The sequence below is a fragment of the Nelusetta ayraudi genome, unplaced genomic scaffold (genome assembly GCF_046127955.1).
Source record: "Nelusetta ayraudi isolate G7.1 ecotype Tasmania unplaced genomic scaffold, CSIRO-AGI_Nayr_v1 ptg000042l, whole genome shotgun sequence".
In the NCBI taxonomy this organism is placed as follows: Eukaryota; Metazoa; Chordata; class Actinopteri; order Tetraodontiformes; family Monacanthidae; genus Nelusetta; species Nelusetta ayraudi.
Genome location: NW_027466092.1, coordinates 18,593,093 through 18,607,500, shown reverse-complemented (window position 1 = coordinate 18,607,500; position 14,408 = coordinate 18,593,093). Strand labels below are relative to the sequence as shown.

The following is a 14,408-nucleotide window of genomic DNA, read 5'->3' as shown; positions in this document are numbered from 1 at the left end:
CACCTGGTATTGTTGCGTCTGTCGTGAGCGTGCACAGCAAACGTCAGCGTCACATACCAACGTCATAATGACGTTGCTGTACCGACGTACTTGTCCGGAAGCTTGGACCTCTGCGCTTGCCGTACAGTGGAGTACTACCCGTGCTAACATGGTGCTAGAAAAGAAAGGATCTGGTGAGTGTTTCTTTCTGATATAACTGTAAAGGTAATGGGGGTTAGGTGATGAACCCATTACATTCATGAAGTACTTGAACAGAACAGAACATTGAAAGACCTTTCCATAGCTGCGGGGTCTTTGTTTCGCTTTATTAAGCGCTTAGCTAACACGAGAGAAGTTTCAATGTGACGGCTTGGTTGTTAAGCGTGATGCACGCACGCACGCAAACAAGTCATTAATTGAGCCAGTCCTGCTGCTAAAACGACAGTGCAGTAGTTATTCCTCTACTTAAAGTCTTACGTAGCCGAATGCTAGCGGGAACGCATGCTTGACTCGTGGTCGAACACACTTCACCAGCCCCGATATTGCAATGTACAGCGAACGCGTTTCGTTTAGTAAAATAAGGAGGCTACATAGCTTAGTTCTGTTCAGCTAGAGACAACCCGCGCTCTATTAAAAATATAATAAAGCATTCATTCATATTCGTTCTCTGTCTGAAACACGATTACCTATGAAGTTGTTTATGTTCAGTGTAGTTGTTTTTTGTTTTGAAGTTTTTAAATCAGCCTTCCATTGAAGCCCTCAACTGATACCGATGAGCAAACATGGCAATAGTTCAAAATGCTTTTTTATTTTATTTTATTTTATTTAAATATATATACATATATATATATATATATATATATATATATATATATATATATATATATATATATATATATATATATATATATATAATTTGGTGAATGTGGCGGGTGTGCTGTGTCTCCGCCCCTCAGCTCGGGTGGAAGCGGGTCAGCGCCGTGTTCTGGACGAGGCGACCCGGCAGAGGAGGCTGAGCCGCCAGCTGGAGGCGCTAGAGAAGGACAACTTCCAGGACGACCCTCTCTCCTCGCTCCCTCCTCCGGGACCTGCTGCCCGCCTGCCGGCCTTCAGTGAGACCGAGGAGCCAGGTACCACGTGCACGTCCTGCCTGCATGTGCAGGTGATGCCGAGGACGCTGGGGTGTCCATATTAACGAGTGTCCTCTGTCCAGAGAAGAAAAAGAGGAAGACGAGGGGAGACCACTTCAAGCAGCGCTTCAGGAAGAACTTCACAGCGCTGCTGGAGGAGGAGGTGAGAACGTCTCCTCACTGTGTACCGTGTCCTGATCTGCTCCAGGCTCCGGCGCTCACCATCACGGTGCTCTCTGATTGGCAGAACTTGTCCGAGAGGCCAGAGCCCAACTACCTGTCAGCCGTGACCCCTCCCTCTTCCCTGCCGCCCCGTCACTTCTGCTGCGTTTGTGGGTTCCCCTCACATTATACCTGCACCACCTGCGGGGGGCGCTACTGTAGCAGCAAGTGTCTCTGCACGCACAGAGAGACAAGGTAAACACACACACTTTGCAAAGCAGGTGCTGAGACGGAATGAGACCCACAAATGTATTCAGTCAGAGATTTCAAGGAACATTTCCTTTATATTTCTAACATCAAAGACAAGGCAAGACTTTTCTTGTTCTCTTGCGGTCTTCTAAACACCACAGAGTTTTCAAATTGCTTGGTTTATGATTTAGATATTAAAGTTTTTTTTTTAATTGGTGTCCCCCATACACTCCCATTATACTTCGCATTGAACTTAAACACACAATAAAGTCCTTCTAATGCCTGAGGGAAGTGTGATTTAAAAAAAACAACAAGGTTTTTTGGAGGTTTTTTTCTTCTTTTTTAATTGATCATGATATTTGGTTGTGTTCTTCGAGAAAGTAGTCATGGACTACTAGCGATGAGATAGTAAAACCAAACACTTTGGCTAAAACAGGCTTTGCTGCTTTGACTTTAGCATTGTTGTAATGTAGATAACTAGTCTCAGCGATGCTCCAATTCAATGACTCCAAACGCGGCTGCTGATTTCTCTGAATTTGAAGGCTGCACCAAATGATGCCAAAAATCAATCAATCAATGTTGTCCACTTTGGCAACGTAGGGGTCTCTTGGTTTGGGCTGACGTCGGGTAAGGAAACAGCTGCATGTCTCACATGTAATATCGTGACATTCTGTTTAAAATCTTAGAGACTGGGGACACACGGGGACAATTGGGACATGTGTCTCAATGCTGCCCTCAGGGGGGCGCTGATGGTGACAACATGTCTTCTCCATTGTCACTCTATGCTCTCTACCCTTGTCACTGGAGAAAAACTCTGGTTGCTAAATGTTTTGGGATATGTTGGACCACAATCTGATGCAGTCTTTAAATTAAAAAAAGAAAAGTTAAGCATTAATTAGCTACATTTTAGAGACTATTCCAATTTGGACAGCCTTGTTGCAGGAAAGGATGAGAAAGCAGCATCCACCTGAGGGCAAAGGCCTGACTTCAGCTTCCTCTGTCACCGTGTTCAACCCGAGTCACAACAGCTTCTTTCTCTTGTTCGCTGAACTGAATCTGATCTCGTCCCCTTTGCCTCTGCAGGTGTTTGAAGTGGACACTGTAGCTGCTGCCTGTGGACACGGTGGAGCGTCTACAATGCGAGAGGGCATGTCTGGGTCTGGAAACTGTGACTCAGTCGCGTTTGCAGTTTTGTCTCCCTTACGGCCCTGCCCTCCTGCACCTCCTCCCACTGACTGGCGCCTGTGAGATCGTGCTGGACTACATGTGGCACAGGCGCCTTATGAAATATGTGTGTTGGAGGTGATTGCTACTAGCTTAGCATGAAGACTGAAGCCGGCAGCTCTAGTCTGGTTACTTTTGCTGGAGATTCTACATGTATACTTTGTATATTATTATTGTTATATGTGTGTGTGTTTTTACTCCCAAAATTGCTAACATTAGCTTCAATATTGGAAGCTCATCTTTTCCTCAATGTTTAGTGAGTGAGAAGCTGCATAAAGAAATTATGTAAACCTTTGGAATGATTTGTGGAGATGTGCTAAAGTCCAGATTACGTTTTTTACCCCATTCTTATCCGGGGCAACAATGTCATTAAAAACTTGTCAATCATTAACGTGGACTTTTGAGTTGAGTGAGTGTGACAGTCTTTTCTCTTCAAACACACACTGACAGCGGGTCAGAATGGCGCAGACTTTGTCCTGGCTGCAGGAACTTGACATTAAATCGTTGTAGCTTGAGTTGGTAAGTATGAACTGCAGAGGGGCGGGGGGAGTCCGGGAGCCTCGGTGTCTGAAGGACCAGAAATAAATCATTCAATCTATCAACTTTTATTTGTACAGCGCTAAATCACAAAGGGTGTCTCAAAGCAATGTTTCCTCTGAGTTATCAGCAGCGGTGAGTGCTCTCCGGTGATTCTCGGGTGACGGTGTGTTCAGGTGCCTCATTATGAAGCCTTCAGCATCGGACACCCTGCTCCCGTCTTCCTCCTCCTCCTCTTCGTCATCCTCGTCTCCTACGTTAGGGCTGCAGAGCCCTGGGCTGCAGGCAGAGTTCCTACAAGGTAAAATCTAACAAACGCAACGGCAACCAGCGAGATACAAAATCACCCTTCTGTCCCTGATGGTCTTGTGTGTCGTGTGTCTGTGCCCAGTGTTCCGGGAAAAGTTTCAGTTCAACAGTGATGACGAGCCGTCCCGCCATGTTTCCTACCCCCTGCCGCCCTCCTTCAGTCCCACCCCGTCCTCGCCACGGACCCCGACGTCTTCGCCATCCTCTCCGTGCTACAACAGCAGACAAGGTTGAGCTGGTGTCTCCGCAGTGGACTAGAGCATATTCTAAGGATTGTGATGACACTGATGTCTCTCATCCTCCTGGCTGTGCAGCACGTCTGTCCATGTCCAGCCCTGAGCTCCTGTCCGAGTTGAGAGGCTCGAGGACGCGCAGCCTCCGACATGTTGTCCCACACAGCGGAATGACCACTGTCTTCTCAGGACGGGGACGAGGACGAGGCCAGCCAGGTGAGTTGAGACCACTGAGGCGTCACTGAGGTTCTGGATTTGTTGTCATCCTGGCAACCAAACAAGTCTTTCTATCACCGTCACATCAGCTTCTCCACTATTTTAACCTTTATGTACAGCAGTAAGTTTGTTAGACCATCCAGGTTTGGGTTCATCCAACCTTTATCCCTATTGTCCTTCAGGTTAATGGCGCCACTCGCACGTAATGATCAACAAATAACCCATCAGCACTGCCTGGAGTCTGGAACCTGAGCCTTATTTCATGATTGTCATTGGTTATCTGTCGAGTTCAATCTTCAAAACGTTCACTTGCTCTCATTGATTTACGTGAATTTCATTGTAAACTACCTTCAAAATAAGCCAATAAACACTGTGCCTTACAATACTATGGTACTCTTGATAATCATTGCATCCAGTTTGTACCTTTCAATGTACTGAGCTTAGTGAGACGAGTTGCTGTACTAGCGGTGACCACCTGGGGGCTCTCCAGCGCCTGCTTTATAATTCATGCTGTTACATAAGAGGAAAGCAGCCGCTGAGGAGTTGCATAACATACTAGCAGAGAATCAGGCGTCCTCTTCACCTTCAGCCACCGCTGAAACAGCCATCTGCATCTGTACACAGCGACTCTACGGAGCCACAGGCAGTAGAACCTGACATCAGTGGTACCATCACACATACCAATACTACGCTGCTACTGCTTGTAGATCATTGGGGGATCTCTAAAGGAACACAGAGTTGACTGGAGTATAATTCAGTGACGAAAACGTTTTTTTTTTCTTTCAATAATCTTTATCGTTTCGTATATCATCTTTCAAATACAGGAACAGTTTCAGGCAGGAGAAATAAACCAATCACAAACAAGTATCATATGACATCATAAAGCAGGAGCAACTGATTGGCTGGTCACTCATTAAAGGAAGACTATTGGTGGAGGGCAGTACAAGGGAGGTGGGTGGGTGGGTCCACGGTCACAGTCAGTGATTGACAGGCGGAGGTGTGTGATATGAGTGTTGGCGTGTCACATGGGCCCACGGTGACTTGATAAACACAAACAAGCACAAAAAAATTGACGACAAAGAAAATGCAAAAAGAAAGAAAGAATAAAAGAAACAAACACCCCTCCTCCCTTCGCTATCGTGTTAAGTACCTTGTTAACTAATCTTTAACTACGTTCACTAACTCGTCTAAAAAACTATTAACGTTTCCAAAGACAAAACAGACTAATGTCATGACATTGTCCACTGTTTCTGGACTCCTGATTGGCTGAAACGAGCGCGACGAGACTGTCAGTTGAGGAGTTTGATCAGCGGCTCCTGAACTGAGCTGTAAACTGGTAGCTGCTCAGGTAACGGGGTCTGGGATGGCGGGACACCAGTCTGGCCTGATGTTACAGAAACCAATCAGCTGTTAATATTCAGTTACCTTTGTAAAGAGCTCAATAAATAAATGAATAAATAAATGAATAAATAAATAAATAAATAAATAACAAAGGACTGGAGAGGCAACACATCAGCATGTTGATGGACGCAGTGAAGTTGAGGCTGCTTTCTGTAACTCAGTCCGTCCTGAGCTGCTGGCTGTGTGTGTGTGTGTGTGTGCGCACATGCACATGTATTCTTTGTGGTGGTTGCACTGGAATCAGTACTACGGTAACCTACAGTCAGTAAATGCATCGTGGAGCTGAACAGAAACAAGTGGATGAGAACAGAAACAGACACACAAGATGACAATCAGTGCAGCTGCAGCATGTATCTGTGTGTGTGTGTGTGTGTGTGTGTGTGTGTGTGTGTGTGTGTGTGTGTGTGTGTGTGTGTGAGTGCGTGAGTGCACGTCTATCTGTTTATTTGGCGTTGATCCGCAGCTTGAAGGAGACCCGTCCGGCGAACTTGTCCCGCTCGCTGCCCTCGGCCAGAGTGTTGGAATTGATCTTACACTCCACGTTGATGTCGGTGTTGACAGAGGCGTTCAGGAACTTCACTGCAACCAGCGGCTGAGTGTAGTTCACCTGCGACAGCAAACGCATTGCAGTGACCCAGAGTGCCAGCGTATTGTGGGCAGTGTGATGTGTGTGTGTGCGCGTGTGTGCGTTACCTGTGCCTTCTTGCCGTAGTAGGGATAGTACATGAGGTTGAAGGTCCCGTTAGGGGGGAAGTAGGCCAGTTCACCCATCTTGTCACTGTCCTCCCTCTGCGCACACACACACACAGATAGATCAGAGCTGCTGCCCAATGGTCCAACCCCCCCCCCCCTTACCCCCCTTACCCCCCAACCCAACCCAACCACTACCCTCCCCATTTGTGTCTAGTCCAGGGGTGGGCAAAACTTTTTGACTGGTGGGCTACAATGGGTTCTAAAATTCAACAGAGGGGTCCAAAGCAGTAGCAGATGGATCGAGTGTTTTGAAAAAAAAATAAATAAATAAAAATAAAATAAAATAAAAAATACATATATATATATATATATATATATATATATATGTATATTATGGGATATGTAGAAAACATGTGCTTTAATGTCTATTGAAAATGAACAAAAGCAAAACATCTGTCTTTGAAGCCAACACGGTATTTAACTCTTTATTGAAATGACTCTTAAAACACTGAAAAAAAATGGATGAAGTACAGCTTTCATGACTTACTTACTATTTAATATAATTTCTGAATATAATTTCTTTTAAATTCGACAGGGCCGGATTAAAAAAATTAAAAACTTAACGGGCCGCACGTGGCCCCCGGGCCGTAGTTTTACCCACGCCTGGTCTAGGCTCTATGTTTGTCTCCACTGTTCTGCTGGACTTCTAAGCGAGCGCGATGCTCCTACGTGTCCTACTGCTCTTACCCACTCATCCTTCTCCACCCTGTACCTCTGGGAAAACACAGGACAGACAGGAGACGAGACGAGAGGTGAGATGGCGGGACGGGTGCAGGTGAGACGGTGGGACGGGTGAGATGGTGGTGAGACGCATGAGATGACGGTGAGACAGGAGGCAAGTGGGAGGTTCGCTGACCTTTGCTCCGCACTTGACGTAAGGAGACTGGCCGTCCCTCCCCGGCAGCATGCCAATCACCTGGTGGAGACAGACAGGTCAGCGGGCGGAGCTGGAGGTGTTGATAGCACTGTTAGCCTCCCATGCTAAATGGAATCTTTACCCGGTTGAGCTTGATGAGGATGCAGGGCTGCCCTTGGTTGTAACCATAGAAGCGGTCCGACATCCCGGAGCAGTCGGCCAACATGGTGCGGTTGAACTGGCAGGAGCGCTTGGGATTGTTCCTGACCTGCGGAGAGACGGGTGGAGACAGGCGGCTTCAGAGAGTGCGTCCCCCCCGCAGACTGGTTCAGAGGGACGGACGGACGGACGGCCTCACCTCTCCGCTGTCCTCCTGGATGAAGTACTGGTCCGAGGGGCATTCGTCATTGGTCTGAACCTGGTAGCTGTCATTGTAGGCTGTACGGAGACGGAGAAGCAGTCAGTCAGACAGACAGACAGACAGACAGGCAGGCAGACAGACAGGTGGGAAAACCTGGCCGTCGGAGCAAAACGAGGTGGCGAGGCGTCTTACGGGACAGAAAGGTGTTGAGGTTCTGAACGAGGCCGTCCCAGGTCTCCGTGCTGGAGGGAGAGAAGCTGATCTCCAGCTGCTCTCCCTTCGGACGGATCATCATGCCTGCGAGAGAAAAAACAACAGAAGAAAAACGGCGTCCTGTTAGCGTCTCAGCCAATCACACAAGCTCCCAGCACAGAGGTGCGTTACAATGTTTTAATTACAACCGTACTGGTGTTTGCCTCTAGAGCAGGAGTGGGCAAACTATGGCCTGGGGGCCATATGCGGCCGGTTAGGCTTTGTAATCCGGCCTGCCCATCTTGAAGAAGTAATATTAATAGTATGTAAGTAAAAAAATCTCTGTATTTCATTTATTTTTTCAGTGTCATTTCGAGAGTCATTTCAGTAAGGAGCTCAATACCGTGGGGCTTCAAAGACACACATAGTGTTGTAGCGCTTTTGTTCTTTTTTAATTAAATCACATGTTTTCTACGTATCCCATGATGTATCTCCGTAATTTTGTCTCCGTCGAGTTTTAACACCCGTTGTGGCCCACCAGTCAAAAGGTTTGCCTACCCCTGCGCTAGAGGCCACTTGAGTCCTGTGTGTGTATGTTGCCGAGAAATAAAAACAGAAAACTGATGTACGCAAGAAGGCTCCTGGTTGTCACCCTGGTCTGGTCGTATAAGTTGAAGTATTGACTGAAGTATATGAATACTTCCAAGACACAGTAGGAGGCGCGTTAGCTTTGCTCACCCGGAGTGGCCAGGCGGTCTTGCCAGGTGGGGTTGTAGTCGTCCAGCGTGAGAAGCATGATGTACATGGTGAGGATGAACATCCCAGCCAGAAACAGATAGAAGACCAGGTAGAAGAGCAGGATCAGACCTGAGGGGGGCGACAGAGAGCAGGCGGGGGCCTGACGCACACTGAACCACACACACACCCCTCCCATAAATGTCATCTTCATAATCCTCTTGTGTTTTGCTCCGCCCCCTGCTCATGACCTACATTCAGAGTGAATGAGGGGATGGCAGAGGAGGGGAGGGTGTCGTCTCTCAGCGTTTCACAGCTCTCCACAGTCTCTGTCCCTCTTTCGGACTCTCACTCTGCCCTGACAGAGACAGAGTTCTCTCTCCCTTTGGTCAGACCAGGTGAGTGTCCCCAGTCTGACCTGGATCCTGTTAAAGATGTCCTGCAGGAGCAGCGCTAATGTCATCAGACGTGTCCTCTGCTGCAGATTAAACTGTTGCTCTAACAGGATCACTCCAAACTGAGGAACGTCCTCCTGCTCCTCGCCCTGTCCAATCCGAGACATGCAGTGACACCTCTTGTGTTTGTATCTGTGTTTGTGTGTGTTTGTGAAGCTGCAAATGAGTGGTTTCGTGTCTCTCTCTCTCCTCTAAGCAGTGAAGAGGAGGAGGCCACAGCGGTTTTAAACTGCGCCGTCCCTTTAAGGACAGGCCGGTGTGGGTCCTCACAAGTACAACACTGAGATGTGTGTGGATAGATTACAGTCCAATCAACCTCGTCTGTTGCTGTAATCCGGATTAACACACACACGCGTGCGTGTGCGCACACGCACACATACACACACACACACACACACACACACACACACACAGAGGGAGGTGCATTGTTCACTCTCAGTGAATTTTATTTTTTCGATGATTTGTCCTGGCAGTCTCTGCTCAGAATCTGCTGTTTGGAGCTTCTACCTTCACACTAAAAGTTCTTCCTGCTGTGCCGTCACCATCCTTCCTTGACTTTACCCACCACTTGTTTGGGACCAGTCCCAGGTGCTGCTGTTCTGGTTGTCTGCTCTCGAATCTAAGTTCTGAACTGGACCAGAACCATGTTACACAGCAGCTCGCCCCTGCCCATGTCATTTGCCTCCTGTTTCAGTAAAGTTTTCATGGAGAACACCTCTCCCTCTGCCTGGAAGTCAGAGATGCTGACTTGTCCTCTGTCAGCCATGTCTGTGTGAAGGTCATTCTCTCTCACTCTCTATCTCTAGGCTATAGGCTGTGTCTCTGCGCTTATACGCTTTAATGTTATGTTAAAATGTGTGTGTGTGTGTGTGTGTGTGCGTGTGTGTGTGTGTGTGTGTGTGTGTGTGTGTGTGTGTGTGTGTGTGTGTGTGTGTGTGATTAGAGAGGAGCAGGAGAGGCTCAGCTGCAAGGGATTGTGGGATATCTAAGACCTTTCAATCTTAATGGATATTTATATTTACAGTGTCATAACTCAAAATGACTCCATCCACATTCTGATTGGTTATTTCACACTCACTCACCCCCAATCTCACGAACGTTTACAGGAACCGGAAGTCACAGAGCACAGAGGAGGTAAAGTCATCTCCTCAGCCACCAACTCTTGTGTTTACAGTTATCACCGCCAGGGGCGTAATACTGATGTACCGCATTAGATCAGTCAGTAAGCATACCTGCCTGCACAAGTGGCGAAGGTACGAGGATGCTTAAGATAATCATTGCGAGCATTTGCTATTGGGTCCGTATAGATTGCTGTTAACACAGACTAAGTGGCAACTCGGATGTGTGCTGTTACTGTGTGCTGCGGATTAATGCTAAAAGTAACGACGATGCTCAACACACTGCCTGTGTGGCTACTATGATCCCAGCCATACTAGCTGTAGCTACTATGCTAGAAAAAAAAAAAAAAAAAAAAAAAGACCTTTGGAAGCTAAGGCTACGATGCTATTGCTGTCTGACGCTAGCTTTAGTCATGCCACTTACAATGACACTTTGTAGACGGAGGGGAAAAAAGAAATACAGTCCGTTTCCACTTGCAAAAACAAAAGGTTGCGCCCCCTGCAGAATGAGCTGTGAAGCGGCTGAGTGACCATGGTATAGCATCGGATTTGTTATGGCTGGATCCCGTGGATGGTTGACTGAATGTTCTACTGAAATACATGAGTTCATTAATAATATGATCTATTGCATTTACCACGATTAATTTGCTCTATTCAAATCGATTATCGACCGATTATTCATGAAGTAATAACATATCTGCTGTTTGACGATACATTTGTTGATTAAACATACGTAATGATGCATTATATTTGGTGATTAAATATAATCAGGTGGATGGGTGACAGATAGACGCGGGGGGGGGGGGGGGAGAGAGAGAGAGAGAGAGAGAGAGAGAGAGAGAGAGAGAGACCCTGCTATGGGGGAGCTTTATGAACACACTCTCGGCTCATCTTTCACCGAGTCTATTCGGACTCACCCCAGCTGCTGGCGGTTCGGCCCATAAATTCGTGGGTCCGCGGGTTCCAGAAGAACTCCCGCCACTCGCTGGAGCCTTTGCGGTCTTCCTCTTTGGTCCCAGACATGATGGAAGTGATCAAACGATGAAGACGGACGTCACTTTCAGCAGACGGTTGCAAGACGTTGCCGCTCAGACTCCTCGGGGCTCCCGCGTTAATCACCGCGTTGGAATCAATTAGAGTCCGAGAATCGATCCGTCCGATCAATGATGTTGCCGGGATGAGAAAGAGAGAAAGAGAGAGGGGGGAGAGAGTGAGAGAGGGAGAGAGAGGGAGAGAGAGACAGGCGAAGAGACAGACAGGTCACTGTCACTGCGGTTTACAGCGCCGTCTGACGTCATAGCACCAATCACACAGCGTCCCCATCGCCACAACCCCGCCCCCTGCAGACTGTGTCACGTGACGTAAGAGGACATTTTACAAGGAAAAGCTGCGGCGACGCCGCTCACGTGTCTGTCACACCACTCGGCTGCAGCATCAGCACCAGCGGCAGGCCGCCACAGCGATGAGGAGAACCGCGGTTGGTCCACGAACCAACCATCGTCGGCCCTGTGACTGACTCAGCAGAGTCCGTGGAGGGTCGATGCTGCTCAAACACATACATCACCTGAAGGAGCTTAGCGAAATAACTCAGCGCAGGCAACAATGGAGGCATCAAATCAACTTTCAAATCAATTTTTATTGATGAAATATCATTGATAAGAGTTACTAGCAGTTATTAACAGCAGCAAACTTAGCAGCTTATCACTGGAGAGGGTGAATGTAAATACTGCATATATTCCCTTTATTTATTATATGAATTGTTTTAGTCTGTGTAACCAGCAGGGGGTGCTGTAACCCCGTGGGACTGCGTGTCCTTGTCATCCTTGGGGTTGTTTGTTTTTTTGCTTTGGTCCTTGTCCTCGTCGACTTCATCGTCTCACTTTGGGTCTAGAGCACTGGCACCACCTGCTGGTATGAAGACTGACGTTCAGGCGGACCAGATGGAGTGTATCACCGTGACGATCGATCGTCTGTATTCTTTGCAATGAATCTGTGAACGATCCGCGCGCATTTACTGTTTCTCAACACAACTCGGTTCTTCAAATAAGATTCAGCTTTGAACAGCAACTCACTTTTCATCCTTGCTGCCTCATGCTACACAAAACTGGTTATATCAAAAAATAAATATAAAAATGAAGTATATAAATTAATAAATAAACACAGACTGATAATACAGACGAACAGTAGTCAGAACCTCCAGAACCACAACATCCTGAAATCTTCCAAGGTCAATGACGGGTCGTCAAATAGTACCAACAATAATAGTAATATATATATAAAAAAATAGGTCCAATTACAGCACCATTTTTTTGGCTTTATGGTTGGGCTCCCGTCCTGTGATTAGGACACAACAACTGATAACTGGTACTTAACCTGTTCACCTTGTGCTGAGCTTGTGTTTGCTTTACCTTTAAAGGAAGTGACTTTAAGAACTGGATCTGTCCATTGAACAATAGACCAGTTCATTAGAGGTACATCCTTCCCTAAGCGGTTGATGTATCCAGAATGAAGATATGCAGGTGGTTCTCCTGTGATCCATCCACAGAGTTCCTGTCCAGCTGCCGACTCACTCAGTAGTGCTGGGACAAAGACCTGTCTGTCCATTCTGTTCTGGATAGTAGTTGGTCCATGTGAGGTCCAGGGGGTTCTTTGTGTAGGTGGGAATGGACTAATGAGTGAGTCACGGTACAGCAGCGATTGTCCAGTTGCTCTGTGTGGTTTATCAGGTGTGTAAAGTGTACCTGTCAAAATACGGCTGTCTGTGGGAGGGTTGGTCTCTCTGTCTAATTGGAAAAGGTGTTGCTTGTGGGTGTGTTGTTGGCCCTGGTAGTCCAGTCGGACTTGGCACATACGCTTTTTTATGAAGTTCAAGTTTCTGTTGGCCGATCTAGGACCGACACTGCAGTTTTTCAAAGATTTGGTGTTGTCCTGAAATATGTCCTGGGGCCTCATGTACAAAAGATTCTACGTTCACGTTCAGATGGACAAAACATTTTTGACCGTGGAAATGTGCGGTGCTTTGCGTCAAGTCTTTAACTTGCGTACGTACATTTCTTCCCTTATTGGTCCTTTGGCGACACTTACTGGTTAAGTTGGGAAAGGATTTCTGAAGCGGTTTTCCAACAGGCTTTTGGAGAGGGGGTTGTAGCCAATTCAGTGGTCTTTACCACCAGGGGCGCTAAAGACACTGGTACCGACCAGTTAGTCTGGCACGGACCAGTGGTCTCTACCACTAGGGGCGCTAAAGACACTGATACCGACCAGTTGCTCTGGCACGGACCAGTGGTCTCTACCACTAGGGACACTAAAGATACTGGTCGTGACTGCTCTCCAGTGGTCTTTCCTGTGCACCTTGTGGTCTGTCTGTTGTCTGGATCAGTTTTAAAGGGGTCCGTGCGGTGGTATTTGATTTTTAATGCACCTTCTCCGTTCACTGAACGTGTTGTCAGTACTGTTAGCTGAATACATATCAAAGATCATCAACTTTTTGATAATCGGCTTTTGACGAACAACACATTCATGTATATCGATCGGTACCAAAGCATGTGCGCACAGAGGTTTGGACAATTAAGCTAACAGCCGCAGCACGGGCACTATGGAGGACGAGGTGAATAGAGCAGTTCGCCACCAAAGAATTTTAAGAGACCATCCGGACTTCATGAGCCGTGTCAAGTTCTGAAGGGCGGTTCTTTTAGAACTCTGCTCCGAGCTGCAGCCCTTCAGAACACCGTGCGACAAGGACTGGCGGGGCCAACAGCTGCTGACCACGCACGCTGGGGTTCCTTCCAAAGAGAGCTGGCAGACCGATCGGTACCAGTCGACCCAGTCCAACCATGCCAGCTGTGTGTTACAGAATCATCCTTGTGTCAACCAGGTAGATCAAGTTCCGGTGTCGTGGGAGGGGCAGCAGCAGTCCAGTGGCCTCTACCACTAGGGGCGCTAAAGATACTGGTCGCGACCCGTATCCGCAGCGTCCTCTCCTGATGACGCTGCGGACTGACCGAGCGCGAAGCCCATAAATTAACTCTGTCTGCGGAGATATTTACATATTTACATATAAAGTTTTTCTTTTTCATGCCGAGATCGATTGCAGAACGAATGAAATGCCAATCTGCAAAGTTAATTTCGATCGATATGCATTTGTATATGGAGGCGTTCCGAAGGAGGAGCGAGGCTCGCGCTCATGTGCGATCACTTCCACGATTATTGGGGTGTTTCAAAGGAAACGTGCGTGGGTTCGTAACGTTGTGAACATCCGGATTTTTTTGGTCGAACGTAGTTTTTTGGATTTGAACGTACGTCAGGTTTTAGGATGAAATCCACGTTCGTCTTTGTGCATGAGGTCCCAACTCAATGCAAATTTGTTTATTGCATATTTTCTTTATTTCCAATTTTTCTTTATTTTTTATTTTTTAATGTCACTACTTCGTAGCGCTCACTAACAGAGGCATATTAGCTGTGGTAGATTTAGCATATACCTTTAAAATTGCCGGTAATA

The 14,408-nt window shown here is 47.2% G+C and overlaps 2 protein-coding genes across 3 annotated transcripts; one reads left to right on the top strand and one right to left on the bottom strand.

Moving 5' to 3' along the window:
- The first annotated feature begins 42 nt into the window (after positions 1-42).
- znhit1 (zinc finger, HIT-type containing 1) lies at positions 43-3,135 on the top strand. Its single transcript, XM_076035188.1, has 5 exons — positions 43-173; positions 936-1,109; positions 1,193-1,272; positions 1,357-1,526; positions 2,604-3,135. The coding sequence occupies exons 1-5, from the start codon at positions 68-70 to the stop codon at positions 2,623-2,625; spliced, it is 552 nt and encodes a 183-aa protein (XP_075891303.1). The 5' UTR covers positions 43-67; the 3' UTR covers positions 2,626-3,135.
- Positions 3,136-4,797: 1,662 nt separating this feature from the next.
- Positions 4,798-13,041, bottom strand: atp1b2a (ATPase Na+/K+ transporting subunit beta 2a). Of its 2 annotated transcripts, XM_076035186.1 has the most exons (9): positions 10,828-13,041; positions 8,341-8,469; positions 7,603-7,707; positions 7,408-7,487; positions 7,192-7,317; positions 7,050-7,109; positions 6,881-6,907; positions 6,134-6,229; positions 4,798-6,047 (listed from the first exon to the last, which is right to left on the bottom strand). In XM_076035186.1, the coding sequence occupies exons 1-9, from the start codon at positions 10,931-10,933 to the stop codon at positions 5,883-5,885; spliced, it is 894 nt and encodes a 297-aa protein (XP_075891301.1). In that variant the 5' UTR covers positions 10,934-13,041; the 3' UTR covers positions 4,798-5,882. The 2 variants fall into 2 exon arrangements, with proteins under 2 accessions (XP_075891301.1, XP_075891302.1); XM_076035187.1 differs by lacking the exon at positions 6,881-6,907 and having other exon boundaries at positions 4,799-6,047; positions 10,828-13,038.
- Between the last annotated feature and the right edge of the window lie 1,367 nt (positions 13,042-14,408).